Source organism: Mesitornis unicolor, unplaced genomic scaffold (assembly GCF_000695765.1).
Source record: "Mesitornis unicolor isolate BGI_N332 unplaced genomic scaffold, ASM69576v1 scaffold8335, whole genome shotgun sequence".
Taxonomy (NCBI): Eukaryota; Metazoa; Chordata; class Aves; order Mesitornithiformes; family Mesitornithidae; genus Mesitornis; species Mesitornis unicolor.
Window position 1 is genome coordinate 146,154 of NW_010184804.1, and position 20,371 is coordinate 166,524.

The 20,371-nt window shown below is 40.0% G+C and overlaps 1 protein-coding gene across 1 annotated transcript in view; it reads right to left on the bottom strand.

Moving 5' to 3' along the window:
- The window catches only part of KCNH5 (potassium voltage-gated channel, subfamily H (eag-related), member 5), a 152,529-nt gene that overhangs the window by 94,887 nt on the left and 37,271 nt on the right, over positions 1–20,371 (bottom strand). Inside the window, exons 5-7 of the mRNA XM_010184599.1 lie at positions 19,900–20,015; positions 15,665–16,057; positions 551–980 (exon numbers count right to left, since the gene is read on the bottom strand). Coding sequence (XP_010182901.1) covers positions 551–980; positions 15,665–16,057; positions 19,900–20,015 — 939 coding nt within the window. The remainder of the gene's footprint in view (positions 1–550; positions 981–15,664; positions 16,058–19,899; positions 20,016–20,371) is intronic.

Consider the following 20,371-nt stretch of genomic DNA (forward strand, 5'->3'; position numbering starts at 1 on the left):
GGAAAGAGTCTTACAATTTCCTTCACTTCTAGCTTTGCTGGTGACAAAGGTCATTACATTCAGGAGATAAAATCTGGACTTGTTACAACTCAAACCAGTGCCATAAAATGCACAATGACCTTATGGAATCACTAAATGTTTCAAGAATTGGCTAAAGCCACTCCAAACATTTCCAGGCCTGTGCAAGTCTACAAGCAAAGCCCAGTCAGGCTACCCGAATTTGAATATCCATTGTAACTTTTAACCAAAATCCAGCCAAGTCCTTTCAAACATGATCAAAGCCATCTTTAAAAGGCAAAGAAGATGCCCTGACCTCAGTGTAAAATTGTCATCAGGCGCACTTATGTACATACTACACTCAGTCTCGCAAACAGCGTAAAAGCTACAGCAACTACACAATTTCAATTCCTGTTTTCAGTAATTCCAAGTTCATTTCATGATTATTTACAGATGCTTCAGACCTTTTAGGATGTCAAGAAAACTTACAGCAAGTGTGCTATGCAACCATCGCAGCAGCTATACAAACACCGTAAAATCAAATTCTACTTACAGCCAACCATCATCATGGCCACGGAAAAAATCTTCTCTCCATCAGTGGTTGGTGCTATGTTTCCAAATCCTATCGTTGTAAGGCTTGTCATGGTAAAGTAGAGAGAGGATATGTACAAGGAGTCTTTACTGGGTCCTCCTTCCCACTGCCCTGAGCCAGTGGTGTTGTATCGATATGGTGTCCCGATACTCAGTGCCAACTGGTAGAGCCAGCTATCTGTTTTGATTGTATTAGTGACTTCATCTATAACTTCGTAGTCCCCGATGCTGTACCATATGCAGGCTAGCCAGTGGGCCACCAGTCCAAACACACACACCAACAGTACCAGTACAGCAGCACCATATTCCAGATAATGGTCCAACTTCCTGGCAACTCGACCGAGCCGTAGAAGACGCACCACTTTTAAGGAACTGAAGAGGCTACTGATCCCCTAGAAAAGAATAAGAATCATTATTTCATCTAAAATATCATGCTGGTTAACATAGCAATTCCTGCATCTCCTTTCAATCATTCTGTACACTTTTTTTCATGACTCAGATGACAGAACACAAGATCAAATTCCCTTGCCTCCTCTAGTACTTTTGTCCTCATCAGGATAAATCAAGTTTGGCACTCATTAGGTGGATAAATTACTTTGTTCAAGCTCAGTCTTTCCATGTAACAGATGAGTTCCGTGAGAAATGGTACACGTATTACAAAAAGAAGGGATTTGATACTTTGCCAGTTTGAAGTGAGTGGGATGCTCTGCTTTGACCTCTAGGGGGTCAAACGTGGTGGAAGAGCAGTCACAGATGGAGCTACACCGTCCAAGTGGAGTCTTCTTGAAGCTTCTCAGACAACAACAGTATCCATTAAATCCAAGCAGAGGATTGCTATTCTCACCAAAGCAAGGGTCTGTCAGCTTCAACAACCCATTAACAGACGCTCAAGAGAAACATCAGAAATTAATTGTAATGGGTAACTACAGAGAAATTGGCCTACTGTTCCTCGTACCCACCAGAGAGCAGCTGGGTAACTTCCCCTAGTCCAACAGTCTCCATCTCATATTGTCCTTCACCGCAGCTAATTCTGGGTATTTTGTAATTTATAAGATGTCTCACTGACTGAACGTGGAACTGACAGCTGCAGGCACATTAGCTTTGTGAGTGAGGGTCATGCAGACCACAAGGCACTGGTAAGAAAACCACATGCTTTTGCATATAGGGTTAATTTCCTTTCCAATCAAAAAACATTGCAGATATTTTCCTAAAGCAAGTATTTGTGCAGTGGTTTTGGTTTTTTTCACACAAGACAAATGAATTACAAATAAATGGAAGTACAAATACTTAGGGAATAGAAGCACAAGGACCATCAAAAAGTTAATAGAAACATCTGACAGGGAACAAGAAATGTGTATGTCCTCCTCAATGCACAAATGGTTTGCAATGTATTTTAATAGCTTATAAATGCATAAAGAGAAGTAAAATATGTTCCTGATCTACTGCAATCCCATGATATACCTAACTTATGCATTAAATTAATTAGTGGCTCAAAATAGAAGGTTTGTAAAGGAAAGTTTCTAATATAAAACATTCAGAAGCTGAAGACATTTAATTTAAAGTAGAAATTAAGACATAGAAAGCAATGAGGCAAACATTCCTCGTTAGTGTGCCAAGATTAAATTGCCCTTTTCTATGCATCATTATCAAATCAGTCTAGTCAAAACACTGGCTAATTATATTATCAAACAGTAAAAGACTGGAGTTTCTGGAGTTTTCCATACCAGAAAAACATTAATCTCTTTTGCACCTCTGTTTCTTTTCACAACTAACGTTTGAAGGGTAACATGCACATGGTATTTCTAGATGTAATCTGTTCGACAAAGTTCTTGTATGCTTTTCAAATCCTGTTGGAATTTGTTTCAGATCCCCAAATCCTTAATAAATTGAAGTTCTGTATTTGCATTCAAGCTCTCCTGATGACTAATACTATAGAGGGAAGTGGAATTTTCCCATTTTGATTTCTGTATTTTGCATTTACAGAAGGTACAGATCTAGTTTATAATTCTTATTTCCATATAAATGTATATCTACTTATTTGCTTTGGGATATATGTCTGTGAGGTACTCTGAACAGCCAACCTGCCAAATAACCTCAGAAGTCCCTTACAATGTTCACTACAGAATGGACTGGGGCTAGTGGACTACTGAATGACTGTCACACCCCACAGAAAAAATATCTACATTAAATAAGAAAATTATAAAGAAATTTAATGGTGTATTTCAGGAAATTAATCAGCAGAGTGTTTCAGTGAATTATCCCTGATTCTGAAAGTTTACAGCTTGCTCTGAAATCAGAGGGAGAAAACAGCAGGGTGTGTTGTTGTAGGATCAGGTCCTGTTGTGTTGGTCAAGAAGCTACACGTCATTTCCATGTTACTTAAAGAGACTCTGTTCATTACCAAGATTTAGGCTAGGGAAGGAGTTGGAGACCTGGAATCTAAACTTGTGAGTCCCCTTTTTGCACCCAGTAGTTTATGCTCATCCCAGTGGCAAGGCTCACACTGCACTTTGTACCGCACAAACCCAAGCCAAAAGTCAGCCCTTGATCAGGAGACTTTATAGCCTGACATTTAATCCTGCATCCACATTACATCTTCTCTTATGAGAGCAGATAAGCAGTTGTAAAACTAATCTAAAATTATTTTATTTATATCAAATTTATTTCATTTATTTCAGAGTCTGGGAGAAAGCTTGTGCTGTGATTTTTTTTCCTAAGCACAGATAATAATCACATCTCTTATGTATAAAACAAAGATAAATGTTTCATTTTAGCTGACAATGAAATTTATTCTTTCCAAAGATTAATTAATTGAAGCAAGTTTCACTGTATATCTTAAAGCCAGTTCAGTCTGACCCACTAATTCAAGGCCAAAAAAACGAGATGTAGTTATTAAGCATTCACATTTCATGTCTATTCTTGCAAAATATATAGACAATATGGGAATCTTTAAAAGCCTATTCCATAAAACACTACCTAGGAAAGAGCAATTAAGCACATACTAAATGAACATGTGATGCACCACACTGTTTAAGTACTGGGTTGGCTCAAGCTGGTATCTTTATACATTAAAAAAAATGCCTGATGATAATTGCACAATTGTTAATTGCAGAAACTTCTGCACAAGGTTCAGGAATGATCTCTTCGGTGGAAATCAGAAAGACTAAGTGCCCTGAATTAAATTTGAGATACTAAGAAAACCAGTGTTCTAAACGCAGCTAATTGCTGTCTGTCTTTAATTTCATTTTTCTTTTAACTGCATTTATGCTCCATAATTAATATTTTGGAAACTCTTGTACTAAAAGATGAGCATCTGCTCTAACTGAAGTAACCTCAGCACGCAAGGTACAGGGAGGTGGCTGGAAACCCTGAATGGAGCATGTAATTCCGTTTGGCACTAGCATTGTGTAAGTAACACACATTTTTGATTCTGGGAGGAGCATTTGTCACTCTATCACCATATTTAGTCAATTGGGCCAATTTTCTGTAATCTCTGCTGGTCTGTGTTTCCTGACTGAGGATATCTTGTTATGTTATGAACCATCCAACCCTACCCTTTGAGGTTTTGACTAGCATATCTGATTATCTCTTAATCAGATGAGGACATTCAGCTTGCTCATCTTCAGTCATCTCAGCTGTAGAAATCTTTCATTTGAAAAGCCACCTGCTCCAGAATTGCATTTTGTGTGTTGATTTTGGAACCAAATTCCTATCTGATACACATCATCGACCTAAGCGTTGTAAGTGTGAGTCACAGGAGGCTTACCCTGCCATTGGATTAGGAGAGGACACAAGCAGTAGCTCTGGGCCAGACCTTTATCTACCATCTTTTCTATCTAGCAGACAGCTGAAGCCACCACAAAGGGTGTAGACACTGTCAAATTTATCCAGAAAGACATTTCTGAGGAACGAAGGCTCAACTTTGGAATTAAATTAGCCACTCATGATTAAACAAGTTGATGGACATAAGCACCTTGCAAAGTCTGTGTTCTCAAATTTTCTTGATATACTAAGAAAGGAAATTCAGACTGATAGTGGAGGCACAAGTGATGACAGCACTCAATCTGAAATGCAGAGGGACCACTCCTTCCTATTAAAATTACCTGAATCTTGCCATTTCAGATCCTAGATGTTATCACACTGTCAAACTTCAGTCTTCCCGCATGGAAGAAGTATCTAAGCTGTCTGTCTGCATGGCTAAACTTTTCTGACCAAAAGGCTGAGAAAGATCTTTCCTGCAATTTCAATTCACGCCGAGGGAACAGACCTCTGCACCTTGAGCAAGTACAGGGAGCTAAGTTCTCTTATGTTTAATGAATCTCTGATGAGCCAGGCAACAGGAATGATGAAGCTGTCAAAGTCGTGTTATACAGAGGTCGAGAGCCAAACACGCAAGAGGATAAAGGGAACATTGTCACCAAAGGAAAACAAAGGTTAACAAGTGCAGGAAGTCTTTCAGGTTTGTATGAGTGCCAGAGATGTCCTCCCAAACCAGGAGAGTGTAGTCTGCTCTACTCTAAAGGAGCAATGGAATCGCAGAGCTGCATCTGCGTAAAAGACATAAAAGATTTAATCAGGTGGTTACTTGCTGATCTAATCAGCCTCTTCTGCAGTAGGAAGTTATTTCATAAATGTTTGAAAAAGTAAAATAAAAACAAAACCAGCCATTAAGTTTCTATCATCTGAATATACTATTAAAATCTGCTTAAACCGCAGAATTAAATCTCAGTGTGCTGAAATGGTAAATTCGTGCATATTTTTTTTTCTATTAGGGAACAATGTGTTTTTAACTCTAGGCACTTTTTCAATTAGATTTCACTCCATGATTTTTTATTTATTTGTTGTTAGCTGTGGGCACATATGCAACAGCAACAAAAAAATGAAACACGCAATTAAAATGTGTTCTAAAACTGAAATACTCCTGGCTCTGAAAACGAGGATCAGTACTGAATCTTTCAACAGAAAACCTCAGAAAAGGTAAGAGGAAAAAAAAAAAAGAAGAAGTTTTTCACTATGTTTGATGTTCAGCACATTGTGGTTTTGAAGAATTTATGGAGTGGCTAAGAACAAGAGCTGGGAACCTTTCTATGAAATGCTGTAGGGCATGTTGCCACTGCAGTCAAAGGTGTGACTGCAGAATATACAGACCTTCTTAAGCTAAATTCAAGCCAATATGCTTAGAGTTGCTAGACGCAAGCACTTACAGCAACCTGCACTCAGCAAAACTTGCCACTGAAGTGATCGAATCCTCTGAGGAGCCTGCAGCTCAGGCTGAGCTCCTAACCTCCGTGCAAGAGCAAACTGGTTTCATGTAAGTCGAGCTGGAGCACACCTGCACAAGCCACAGGCACACCATGACGCAGCACTAACCACCCTCCCGGGGCAGGAATCCATCTCGCATAATGCTGCAACCTTATGGACAACCATCTGGTCTATGTGAATTGTTCAGCTTTCCTTCCTGGTGAGTGAAGAGAGAGGCATGATGGAAGAGTGATCCACCCAGTCCATCTCAGACAGCCAGGGATGGGATGAATCACCTCATGCAGACATCTCTCTTACATCCCACTGAATACAAAGAAACTGAAGCCCATCACTTACACAGCTTAAAAATAAAGCCATCCTTAGAAATCTGGATAGCCCAGATCTGGGCAGCATCCAAACCTGTATTATGTTATTACTGAGATAGATATTATGGAGCACTGCCTCACAATGTGAGACTTATCTTTCTTGATATGAGCTTGGAGAATAAATGCTATTAATAACAGTAGGCTGAGATTTTCTACAGATGCAATAGCATCCTTATTTCTTCACTGAATAGCCAATTACTCCACAGAAAGTGACGCTACACTACATTTGGTTCTGATAGGATTTTGCAGAAGTCCCCATTGGCTTGAAGAAGGAATTGAATCAGTTCATTAAAAATTGAACAATCAGAAAGTAAACTGGGCTGAGGTCCTTGATCTCAAAAGGGCAAGAGCTGGTATACTATAAATGACAGTATATGAACTACAGACAATAATAGGTGAAGAGAATTGGACTGCGAGAGATAGAAGAGTCAGACACCCGGCAGCAGAGGGCACCTGGAAGGTCCTTACATCAAAAGGTACAAAATATCCAGAGGCTGTATCTCAAAGAAGAGGAAAAACTTGTAAAGCTAAGCATCAGTTATAAATGTGTAAATAATCACCCAAAGGAAGAAAACAGAAACAAAGAACTAACAATATACAAGAAATAAAAAATGTATCAACAGAACACTACACCTTACAGGGTAGAAAGAACAGGGATAAAGTGAGAACTGCCAAATGTCAGGTTGAACTTTTCCTTGTAAAGAACAGTTTAAAAAAATACCCAAATTCTTCACATTCGTAAATGAAAATAAGAACAACAAAATTCATCAAGCTGCAATGAAGTAAAAATAATCCAGGCTTTGGCTAAATAAGTAAGTTAATTCTTAGCTTTAGTTTTCACAGGTGATGTTGATGTTTTCCAGAAAAGCTAATTCATCAAGAAGGAAATAAACAGATACATTACCTTAACAAATGTTAAGAGTAATTAGAAACATTGAGATAAATCAAAATGCAATCAGTGCAGCAATAGGTTTGCTAAGCTTAGGTTAGCGGGGATCTCGCCACGTTTTCCTGATAGCTTTCTCTGATAACAAACCCTATTTTCTAAATAAAAGAAATGCAGTATTTCAGTAATGCAAAGGGTGAAGTTATTAGGAAACACAGAGAAAACAGAGACCAAAACTGGGACTGTAAGGTAATCAAGGAACTTGTGAAAAGGATGGCAACATGGAAACCATCAAAAGGAAGTCTCACAAGGGCTACAACTAGTGACTCTTGGTGATTTTGTTGGTTTCTTAGTCAAGTAAGCAGAAATATATGGTCACAAAATCTGCGGATGGCACACCTTTGTAACACACTGTCAGCGCAAAGCATAACCGGGTGGGAATACAGCAAAATGTGATTATGTTTAACAAAGCAGAGTCCTAAGGCATCCATTACAGGGCAAATTAACAAGAATTTCTACAGCCACAAAGATCTCTAGCTGAAGATTACTGAGAAAAAGAAATATTTGGGTGTATGGGTTAACCTGACAGTGACTCAGAGGTTGCACGCACAGGATGGGTTAATCCAGATCCAGAGCAGATCAGTTGAGTGTTTCCACTGCCAAGAGGAAAATCCAAACCCCAGTTACAAATCCTCGGCCTGGAGTAATATGTACAGCTCTGCCCTAAAGAGATGTATTCAAACTTAACTCTGGGCAGAGAGAGGCAGCTGAAATGGCCAAGAAAATTTTCCAAAAATTTCATAAATTAGGTTTCTAAACAAGATCCATTTGTTTAGATTAAGGAAAGGAAAACAGGCATATTTATGCAGGGGGAGGGGAGAATGACTGCTCTTTCTAAGCACACCAGGGAGATAAACATGAGGGAAGGAAAAGAAATACTTAACCAAGAAGGCTGGCACAGGGACAAACGTGCAGACCACAAATTAAGACAGATCTGCATCTCATCTCAGCCAAAAGATACCGTGGATAGGTCTGCATCTGAGCTAGTCACACGAGTGTAATTACAGTCAATGGTGAGAAATGGGCATTTTAGGGCAGGATGCATCTTAGGACATGAGGAGCCATATCCTGAATGTGCCTGTATCTCCTTGTGTACTATGCCTGGCCCTGTGATTCATCACATGAATCCCATGCCTAGTACATTTTGAAATACAGTCAAAATATTATTATTATTATTATTATTATTATTACTATTACTTTTACTATTACTATTACTATTACATTAGAAAGTATTTTATTTAAAGAAGAATAGGCAAAATTTTCATCACCTTTCTCTCACCAGAAGTAACTATACACAAAAAAAATCACCCAAACAAATCACTTAGCTGATTCTGTAAAGTCAAGGTATATCTCAGCATTTGGTATTGAAGCAGTGAAAAGGCACCGTTTTTGTAAACCTTGGGCAGTGTTCACTGAGCAGTTGTTACATGATGTAGACAATGTAAAAAAAAACCCAGAGCAAAAAACCAAAGTGCTTACAGATTTTGGGAACAACGGAAACGGCGAGTCTTGCCAACACGAGCAGGTGCCCCACAGGCACACATCCAGAAGGTCCCATTCTGTGCAGCGCAGGAGGACATATAGGCTGTTTGAAATTTAACTAGCAAATCATTCCCAAAAGAAAATTTTGAGCTTAGCTACTTAAATAGAGCTTAGCTCTAAAATCCCTCATTAGCTCCTTAATGCTTCTTTACTGGAGTTACTGTTAAAATAAATCTTCCAACTTGTCTCAAAACGCCTTCTTTTTAGGTAAACAATTAACATAATAAAGTTGCATTCTTACAAATCCGAATGCTGGAATGAGAAAAATAAGAAAGCAACTTTTCTGATTTGTCACCACTTTAAGAACTGAATTTAGGGTTGCATTCAATTATGTAGGTCCACAGGGGAGTAAAGGGCTTTGCTTCTGCACAAGCTATCTAGATCCTGGGTCCAGATACAAGTAGAGCCCATTTAATACTTGGCCCTGCACCACTGGTAGCAATGAAAGTAGTGACTGCTGTAAGCACAAAATTGAGTCCTTACAGCAAAATAAAAGCAAGTAGGTTTTCTCATGTGGTCTCTGAAAGCACCTCTAAATTTATTGCTAGATATTTATCTTTTTTTTCAGGAGGATGGGATAGCTTTTCATTTTTACCTCCCCCCCAACACTAATGTCAATAAGCTATAACATTATAAATAAACTTCTAGTGAATTGTTTATGGCACAACTATACATTGCAATACATTTCAAACAGTGAATAACCGAGGTTGTAAAAAGAAAAGGGCAATTCCAAAATATTTCTTCTAGATTCCAATTAAGGGGGATGTGCCATCTTGCACTATTTATTTGTTAGTGCATCAGTGTGCCCAACCAGGGAAAAAAGAGGATGATAACATAAAATCTGATAATTTTCACCTACTTCAGGAAGGTGGAAGGAGGATTATATGGGCGGGAGAGGAAAGCACATCACATCGGTTGGGACAGCTTCTGAGGAGGATACTGAATGCAGCTATTAGTTTAACGCCAGCAACAAACTACAAATTTCCTGTGCCAATATAGGAATAAAAAGGGAAGAAATATCTGGAAAGAGTAACCCGAGCTGCAATGTTTCTGCAAGTACTTCTGGAGCTACACACATCCCTGATGCCAATGACATAACACCAGACATAACACCAACCCAGTCTCGAACAAAATAAAGACTCACAAAGGCTGTAAAATTGTAAATTTACACTAGTAAAATTTTCCAATTCTGGTAATAGCTGCTCAGGTAGTACAGCTCCAAGGCTGTACCTGGGCTCCATTTTGTGCAGAGCTCATCCCTAAGCCTGCGACTCTTTTCCTCCCATTGACGGCTGTGCACAGCAATCTCAGTAACGCCGGTCTGTCCTGCTCCCATCAGCATTATTTCAGTGAGGATCTGACCGGATTGTTTCATTTGCCTCGTCTCCTTTGTAAGCCTTCCCCTCCTTTGCGAGCAAAAGGACCACACAGGGCTTGAAGCTTTCCTTGAAAGTACTCCACACACAATTTGCCCCAGTTGGGCTCTGCACCACTTAATATGGCTCTGGCTAAAGACTTTAAGTGGCTTGCACCCAACACCTGCTTCTCAGTAACATATACAACACACTGAAAAAAATAAGCTGGGGGGAGAAGACCACTGAGACATATAATTAAAGTTCAGCAAGCTACAGCATTAAAAACATCTGGTAATTAAAAAAATATCTGGTAATTAAACAGCAGCAGAAGTTGAGTAAAAGCTTAGCTTGAATAAAAGCTAAAGAGACATGGTGCAATTCTGCAACCATGCAACAGGGGTGACAGGGGTAAATAAGCGACAGGGGTGAAAATGGTTGACCACCTATACAATACATGCTTGAGGTGGATACATTTATATTTCGACACTGTAACCAAGCCATTATATTATTATATTGCGGTTTTCTGCACACTACAGCAGGATGACAGTACGCTTCATATTTAATTGCCTTCCGACTGCATAACAAAGGGGAAAATGCCAGGTCCCTGGCTCAGTGTGTCTGTCATTATGTTGCTAGGAGTTTTCATCATAGTTTAACACTTGGCTGCAGCAGGGATTTAGTTCTGGGAATTATTTTCTCCATTTCAGCCACCTAGATTTAAGAAAGGTCACTAGCCATAGACTTTATTTCAGAGCCAAAGCCACGTTCTTGAAATACACCAATTTATCTGCACCTTGCATATGCCACTCGGACACGAGCCTGTAAACCCTTCTTCAAATATGTCCCGAAAAGGGAATGTTTGCAGTAAAGCACTGCAGAGGTGAATATGGTGAAACTAGTTGTATCAGATTTTATTTGCTTTCCATTTACAGGCATTGCTATTTTAGTTGCTATTAATTGCAGTGATGCAAAGAAGTTTCTGCCAATGCTGAAATAGATCAATAGTAATTAAAAGAAAATTACAATTACAAGGATCCCATGCCTTAATATGCCCTGCACAGATCACTAAATTTGAAAGGCCATTGGGTCATGTAGTCTTATAGTATTAAAAAATAGACATAAAACTTCAGAGTTTTAGGTCATTCAAATTTGTCTACTTTCACTTCCAGTCATTGGCTCATGGAAACTAGTTTTTGCAGAAAGGATGATCCTTTATACAACTCATTTGAAAATCATATATTTGGCTCTCTGTATGTACCATCCTAACACCTGAAAAAAAAAACCAAACAAACAAACAAACCAAAAAACCACCCACTTAATTTGTGGAAGCATTTTCTATTTGGCCAAAAGTTTGTCCATCCATCTAGTCTTGGGAATATTTATTGTATATATTGTATATGTGCTCAAATGCAGCCCTCAGCATGCCTGTATCTCAGTGGATAGCCGAGGTCCTTCCAGTTCCACGTACTCTCCCAATTGCATGGCTCCATGCGGGGGCAAGAGCCAAGCTCCTGTATAATATCCTGGTTTCCCTGGGATGTAAATCCATGCATTTGGTCCCAAAAGGGAGGTGTAGCATGGTTTGACCACATCTGAACAAGCAATGGGATCAGTGTCCTCAGGACCACTGTAAACCCATCTGCTGATGATTTCAGCACAGTGCAACTCTAATAATCGTGACTGGTATGGCATCAATGGCTACCCATGCTATGAACAACTTTTTGGTAGCTTAGACTACAGAGGGCGGTTATTTCTCTCTCTCGTGTAGGCAGAACACACATAAAGGCTAAACCTCCAGGTAACATCATTCTCTAGCTTCAAAAGCAGAGAGTCATGATTTTAGAAATAAAAGTGAACGTGCATACACCAGTGGGAAGAATTGTTAAATACAGCTAAGTACTCAGCAAAAAAAATTAGAATCCCCTCAAGTGATACATAACTCCAAGGGAAAAAAGTCAAACTTCCAGTTGCTACGTACGTCACAGTCCAATAACAACAGGAACTTCATGTGACCAAAATCTTCGGATCCAGACACCATACTCCCCCCCTTACTTCAAACTTTTTTAATTTGTTTTTTTTACAATTTAAAACAGGAGACAGAAGGACAGGCACTTTTGGACTAAATCCGAAGTTTCAGAGAATTCTTTTACTTAAAAATAAAAAAAAAATCAGCCTAGTTTCAAAGACTCTGAGCACACACTCTCCATTCTGATTCATACATTGAAAACTGGCTGGATACCTCTGTGTGTTTGATAGTGTCCCTTCTCACGCGTGTATATACGTATGAAAGGTTTTCTGTATGGCTTTGGTTTAGCCAGAATGTATTTCAGTGCAAGTAATGTTTCCCAATTAGACAAGACGTCATGCATTTTTCTGATTTCTAGGACCATCACCCTACCAATTTTCTTAAATAAAGTATGTATCCCACTATGGATTCCACTTTCCTCTCTCTTAGCTCATTTTTCTCCAGCCTATTTTACCTTGTTTTCCTACCCCTTCAATACCACTTAGCCACTTAATTCCTCATCCACCACATCAATTTAGATCACTCTATGTTGTGCAAGGTATCTCTCTCTCTCATTATCTTACCTTCCCCCCTCTTTGTCAGACACCCAAATACCCCTGAGCACACTGTAATAGCCTGGCTCTGTAACTCCAGGCATGGAAACCCACACCTCTAATTCTGCCTCAAATCATCTTAATCTCCCCTCAATTCTCAATTTGGCTGTCATAATCCTTTTCATCATACCCCTCTGCTGAAGCTCTACATCCACTCAACAACAAAATAACTTCAATTTGCAGTTATCTTTGACTCAGGTGGGATTTTCACGAGACTCCAGCCCTGGCCTGATGATGTCCGTGATGGAAATGACACTGCTCCTACTCTGGCCAAGACCGACTACATTTGAAGAACTCCAGCCCTCAGTGAGAAAACTCAGATTTCCTTTTGTCAAACTCCTTTTTTTAATCTTTCAGATCTATCTCCTTACTTCTGACATTATAAAATGGTACTCAATTGCATAAGGCATCTTACACAATGACTCAGCAGCCTCTGCATGACCACTGTTGAGCACCTATATCACATATGTAGCATGCATACACAATGCAAAGACACAAACCTAAACTTCCTTGCCGTATCCTTCTTTATGCATGAGGGACCTGCCCGTAGGGAGGAAATTATACTGGACGCAGCAGTGTCCCCCCCCTGCTCAGCCGGTCCCTTCACAACCAACAAAAGTGCACTTGATGCTGTATGAGGAAAAAGGAGGAATGGAGGTGGGACGCACAAAGGCAATTTGGAAAGTCATCTTTCACCTGGCTGGCTTTTAGGACTATTTACTCTGATTTGGGTCCCTCCTTCACCGCCATACCAAGAACTCAAAGAGCACCAGGACCTGCCCCTAAGGTATTTACCACTAAGCTCTGATTTTCCGTTAACTTTTTCTGAAATGCCGCAATCACCAACTTCAATGATAACAACAGATGCCCTTATCCAACACCCAGGGCCAAGATAAAGAGCTAAAACCTACCAGAATCGAGAGGTAAGAGAATTCTCTCTCCCACTTGCCTTAAGGAGGAAATGCTCAATCAGAATATTTCTTCCAAATCACACTTATTGATTCACTTATGAATAGTGTTTGAGCACACTGCTGCTAGTGGGCCAAAAAGTTACATCCCAGAAAATAAGTACCAGTTAAAATAAATGTTAAAAGCCAAATGAAGATAAAGAGCATTAATATCTACAACCACCTGGAACACACCTACCAGCTCAAAAGACTGTCACAAATGAAGACAAACCACCCAAAAAAAAGTCTCCCCGGGAAAGAGAGAAAAGGGAAAACGTAGACCCAAGGAGGAAAGACTGACTGTTGACATACCTGTCTCCAAAATCACTTCAATTCTTTTCAGGCACTAGGGATCACTGGAGTTGGGGGGGCTTGAAATCAAGTACATAAGCAGTTATACCCCAAAGTCTGCTGGAGACTCAGAGCCCTCACACACCATTCCATTTCATATTAAAAAGGAGTTGATATTTCATTTGTTTGAAGGTAAACGACAGCAGCCCTAGGATCACTGGAGCTCATCATACTTTGCTATTGCTATTACATTTTAGTTAAAATTTGTCAAATTAAGTGTGTCTCAATTGTAATGCACTGTGTCAATCATTCTCCACCATCATAAATATCACAGATGGTTTATTTCCCATCTATATGTTAGAGAAAGAGGTTAAGCTCATCCTTTAAACCTGTACTTATTGGGCACGACCTTTTCTGTTTGTTTTACATATTAGAGCACAAAAATCTGGAGATAACACTGCATTTTTATAAAAATCAGGTTCCTCTTACTCTGAAACTGATTATCTTAAAAAGCTGTATTATATTTACAACCTTGATAATACCACCTCCATAAACAGCCTGACTGCACAACCTGCTTCCAGACGGGCAGCCCTCATATGATCTTGAATTTAAGCTGCAAGTATCACTTCTGTCATATTTGCTATAAATAAAATGGAACAATGTCAAAAGATGGCACTCAGCACAGAGACAGGGATGGAATTTTAAAGGAGCTCTACAAAGTCTGCACCAAAGTCTGCATTAAAAAATAAGAATGTAGGTTTTTATATAGTGAGGATAAAGAACTGCAGAGTTTGAGATTTTATAAAACAAAGAAAAAATTAAACAAAAGAAACATTCAACAGTGTTCTAAGAAAAAATTGTTAAAATGATAAAAAATGAACAGAGGCTTTTTCATCTGTTTATGGCTCCAAAGATAAAAGGCTCTAGAGAAAAATTAAAACAAGCCCTAATGCTATTACAGTTGCATTTTAATAATGAATTTTCTCTACACTGACTTGTGCATGCATTATTCGTCTTAGTTATTGCTTGTTTTCTCTATTATCTTAGACTGCAAGCTCAATTTCATAAATGTTAACACATTTAGCAGTTTAAAAGCTCTAATTCAGTGTCCATTTAAGATATTTATGTTTTCTCTCCTCAGTTTCTAGAATTGCAGCAGTAGCTCAAGAACTGTTTAAAAAAAAATGGAGATAAATCTCCCTCTCTAACAGACATTTAAAAAGATGTAAAAAAAAATAAAATACAGCATGGTTCAAAAAGTAATCCTAGGGCAGTCCTGCCCTTATTCAGAGGCATTCTCTACTTTTGTATAAGCCAGTGGCACATTTGCCACCAGGTTCAGCCAGAGCAGATAACGAGTTTTGATTATTTACGTCAAGTCATATTACTCTGCCCTGCAATGGATTAGGGCTGCTTAAAAGCAATCCCTTAAAAGGGAGGCTGTAGCAGGGGGACACCCCAACTGGTTCAGCCCATTTGGATACAGACATGCAACAGTGCTTTTGGATGGCAAGCGAGTGATTCTAAAACCCACATCCATTAACGTACACATCCACATGTGGTACTGAAATCACAAGACACCTCTTCTCCAACACGGGAATGCCACATAGGTCAAGCCCAGCAGCTTAAGGCCAACCCTGCATATTCGCATAGAGCTTCACTTGCCTCTTATTGCTGCCAGATGCCTGGGAGCACGCTCCTTAATTCCTAATTAAAACAATCCTTTTGAGGTGGACTACAATCACTTACCTCATCCACATTCTCAAAGGCATTGATGATGTCATATGGTAAACAGGACAGGAGATCAATCACAAACCACGTTTTCAGGTAGTTCATCCTTATGAGCTTGGGATCAGATATAACCTCTCCACCAGGGCCAACAAAGGTTGTGTGAAAGTTCAAAACAATGTCAACCAGGAAAATAACATCCACGACACTGTCCAGCACGAGCCAGGCAATGTTGTTCTGTTTTGTCTTGAAGGAGACATTGTATGGAACCATAATTGCTGTATAGAAGGTTAGAATTAAGATGACCCAGTCCCAAGTGGTCTTAAAAGCACAATAGTGTAGTATAATGTGTGGTGGAGTCTTTGGAGCTTCTTGCTTGTACTGAGGAAGGATATCAGATCCCAGCTGGAGAACCTGTAACAGACAGAAAAGCAAATGTCACTGTTCTTAATTAACACGATCCAATACGGGGTCTTACGGGTTTCTGTAAGGAGCAGCACAAAGGCAGGACTGTTTTCATTGAACACTGCAAATCAACTCGCTGTTTCTAAATTATCTGATTTATTAAGAATGTGCGGAGGCTGCTGTCACTCGATGAACAGGAACAGCATAGCATCTAGGGATATTTTTGCAAAAAGGAGGTCTTTCCAAATGGACTGAGAAGAAACTATGTCAATAGCAAGGGCAGAGAGGCTCCATAAACAGGTTTTGGGTACTGCCCCACCAGCTTATGTTCCATAGTTACAAACATGAGTATTCATTCATATTTGGAAGTGTTACAAGACTAATCCTTTGTGCCTGACCTCTTTTTTAAACCACTGTTAAGCCAGAACAATTCCCTATCAAAGGTAAACCAGACTTCAGCCCTGCTGGCTGACCTCGTTCTAAAGCATTGCGTGCACAACTGCTTCCCTAACACCCTGGCAATATCATGCTTCCTTTTCATTTTCTTCAAAAAGTTGTTGCTCTTACAAGCTCAGTATCACTGGTGGGTTCTCTTTTATTTCAACTAATTACTTTTCGCTCCTTTTTTGCATATGACTATAATCTCCCACACGGGCACTTTTGTAAAATGTGGAACTGGAAACATCGCAAAGGAACCAAGCCAAATTCACTTAAAGAGATTCCTCCCAGCTAATCTAATTACCTCTTATCTCAGTCCAACACAAGAAACAAAAGCTCAAAGGAACACACAACGTGGTAATATAATGTGCTGACAACTGAAAGATTCATATATATTTTGGAACTAGTAACACGTTTTATATTTGGGGATCTCAAGTTTGTATGGGATAAAATAGATAATTCCAGCAACTTCAGAACTCATTTCAGCCCTACACTTGTCCCGCATTGGGGTTGATGCACCATATTTGCAGGGACAGTCAGACTGCAAATAGGAGTCCCATACGACTAAAAACAACCAAACACAGGATGCTTCCTCAGTGAAAAGGTGTAAATGGCTCTGAATAAACAGCACAACAACTGAGAATATGAACTCAAGCATTACAGATTTGGATTCTCCATTAGTTCTTTGCAGACTTATTTTTCAGATGATTAAACTGTTACTGAGACCAGACAGTAAAAGATTGGCTCTACAGAAAATCTGTTCTTCAGAAATCACCAAGGGACAACAGCAGCAGCCTCTCTCACTCTGTGTCGTCGTTTCTCAATGTGTCTGATCTGGCTGTAGCCCTATCACAAGCAAACCTGCTTGTGCCTACCTGTTCCCACCCTTCTTCAGGTCAGATTTAGTAATCACGACCAGTAAGGAAAGTCACTGAAGCGGATATGATGAAAAACTACCTTACTGTTACATTAGTTAGCTATTTGTTTTCTCCAGAATCAGCTGAGTTGCACAAATTCATCCTGTGGCCAAAGAACACTAGACCCAGCACACACTGAAAGTGCAGCAGAGACCTCCAGGAGACCATGGCTGCCCTCTGTGTCAACAGCCTCATATCACACCAGCTTTGGTGTAACACAAAGCCACGTGTTGAGCTCCAGCAATGCACACCGAGCGGTGCAGTCCCACTGGTGCCTGACACAGACCCTTACAGATGCCAAATTCCTGGTGAGATCCATAAAAATATTCACCTCCAGGCGTCCCTTCCCCAGTGACCAGGGCAAGACTCATTAACAGCACTCCTTAACTACCCAACAGGCAAGGTTCAGCTGGCCACTGTGACACACTGAACTCACTGGTGGATCCATGGGTCTTTCCCTGGAATAAAAGCAATGCTCAATACAGTCTTTTTTTTTTTTTTTCCTCACAGCAGCGTCTGTCTAATACATAAATCCATAAAATAAATCCATAAAACTTCTTTCAATGCTAAAATTGTCCCCTGCATTTAACACACTGTTTTGGCTTTGTCTCATAATCTGGTGGTTATGTCCAGTTATCTCTTTGGACTCATTTGTGGACAACACTTTACTGTCATGATAAATCACAACTGGGGCTTCTTTCCTTGGTTTCTCCAGGCCTGTTGGTTCCCTGCCTTGTTCATTGGGGCAGGAGCTGGAAACAGCCTCATTATAGCTGGAATAATAAGCTTAGGGCTCAAGCCGAATGCAATGAACATATGCTTGATGGTTCTCTATGCCTCTGGTGGTGGAGTGCTTAGGAAATCCCATGATACTGTAAAAGCATAATTATTATTCTTAACATAATATCATGCTGAGTTTGACATGGTGAGTGGGTGGCAAGTGGCTGTGGAGACCACTGAACTATAATGATTATTTCTTTCATGCTGCATGAATTTTTAATTTTAAACGACTAAAGAATATGCAGTATCTTGTTAGTCAGCTGCATTCATCACAGATGCTCCGAATTATTCTTACATACAACTAATGAAAGTGACTGATAATGGCTAAGCGTGGTGAAGGTGGGCAGTATGTTCTGCAAGAGATGATGGTAACGCAGACACAGAAGGATGGAAAATGGGACCTGTACAGCGACGGCACACCTCCACCCAGTGTGCATTCCTGACAGCACTTTGCAGCTCTAAATGACTTGTAAGAGAAGACTGCACGCTCGCCAAGTAACCTAATCCTGGGTATGACCTTCTCCCTTACCAGAGCTTTTCCTACTGTCTCATCTAAACCTTCCTTGCTGTGACCTAATGCCATTACCTTTTCTCTAGCTACAGTAGACCTGATGAACAATTTCGTTCTTCATTCTATGCAACTGCTTTAGCCTTATTTGAATATTGTTAACTTATCTTCTCCAGACTTCTCTAGACTAAACCAATAAAAAATGTAACAGGATTTACAAAATGCTGAAACATCATAAATCAGAAATCAAGACGTGAGAGTAGCTCAGCAGTCATCCAAGCTATTGGTAGGGGATAATTCATGGGAAAACATCACACTGTCAACATCTGACCACTGTGGGTTTCCGTTCTGATTTTAATTTGAGTTTTTATTATTGAAGTCCACTAAAACGAGAAAGGGAATAAAAAAACCAAACAACAAACCAACATTGAAACTGCTACCAGCTCTTAGCATCAAACCCAGGACAAGCTCTCTGGCACAGGGCTAGGGCTGCCATTTTCAGTTGCCCATACATTTTGACTATACATTTTTTACTTATATATTTTTCATTACCAATGGACATGAAGATGAAAGCAGTACCTCTGTTTCATCAGTTAACCTGAAGGCATTCACTTGTTGCACCATCTGCACTGTTAAGGAGATGTTTGCAACCTGCCAAAGAGTTCATTTCATCAGTTCTGAAGAAAAAAATGATGAGCAAAATACTGCAGGAATGACTTTGCAAGTCAAGATTAAGGTATAGATGTAGTCAGTGTGCCTGTACAACCCCAGGGACCCAGACAGGGATACTTCCAAAGAGATTTGTCAAACAATCCCATTTCCCTGGGAGAGTAAGTGACCATCCACAGACCTCAAGGACACCAAGTCTGGTTCCACGTCACTGTGAGAAAGCATGTAGAGGAGCACGCTGTGCACCCCAAGTTAAGCAACAATCTGTAAACTGAGAATTGCATGCACAGAAACAGGGCCACGTAAGTACAAGTGACCTATGGAAGTTCTTTTCATGACTGAAAAAGCATGACTTGTTCCAGAAATGTGGGCTTGGCACATCATGCTGCTTCAGGAGAGGAGAGCATGAAAAAATCAGAGTTGGGAAATACTTTCCTCTAAAAATATTATTTGTTAATGGAAATTAGAGGGTTTTTTTTTTCCCCACTCCATCTCTTCCTGCCTTACGAAGGGAGCAGGCTGGTGTCTGTCCCACTTACTTCGGCTAACCGGGAGTGTTTGTGCACCACCTCAGCCTTGTTCATGGGCGTCAGCTGCTGCAGTACGCTCCGGCTGTTCGTCAGGGCCCGCGTCAGCCGAGCAAACTTTGTCCAGCCTGCAAGAGAGAAGGAAATGGTGTCAGGCGTACTCAGACCTCACTCATCACTGGTAAATCACCACCATGTTCACTGATCAAGTCTCAGACCCGAACAGTTTTGCTAAATTGCTGCACAGAACAGCTTCAGGCTCTGAGCTTAAAGACCTTGTAAAAGAGGAAAAATACCGCTGCTTCAAGGCAACCACAAGTAAATCTGAGTAAAATCAAAATGCTCCGGCTTGTTCTTTCTTCTGCCATTTGGAGACATTGTATTAGAGGGATCATGTTGTGCTTTCAGCCTTCTGGGGAGTTACTCCGCTGCTGAAATCTATCTCTAAGACATGAAGTTAATGCAAAGGCTTCCCAAATCCTGC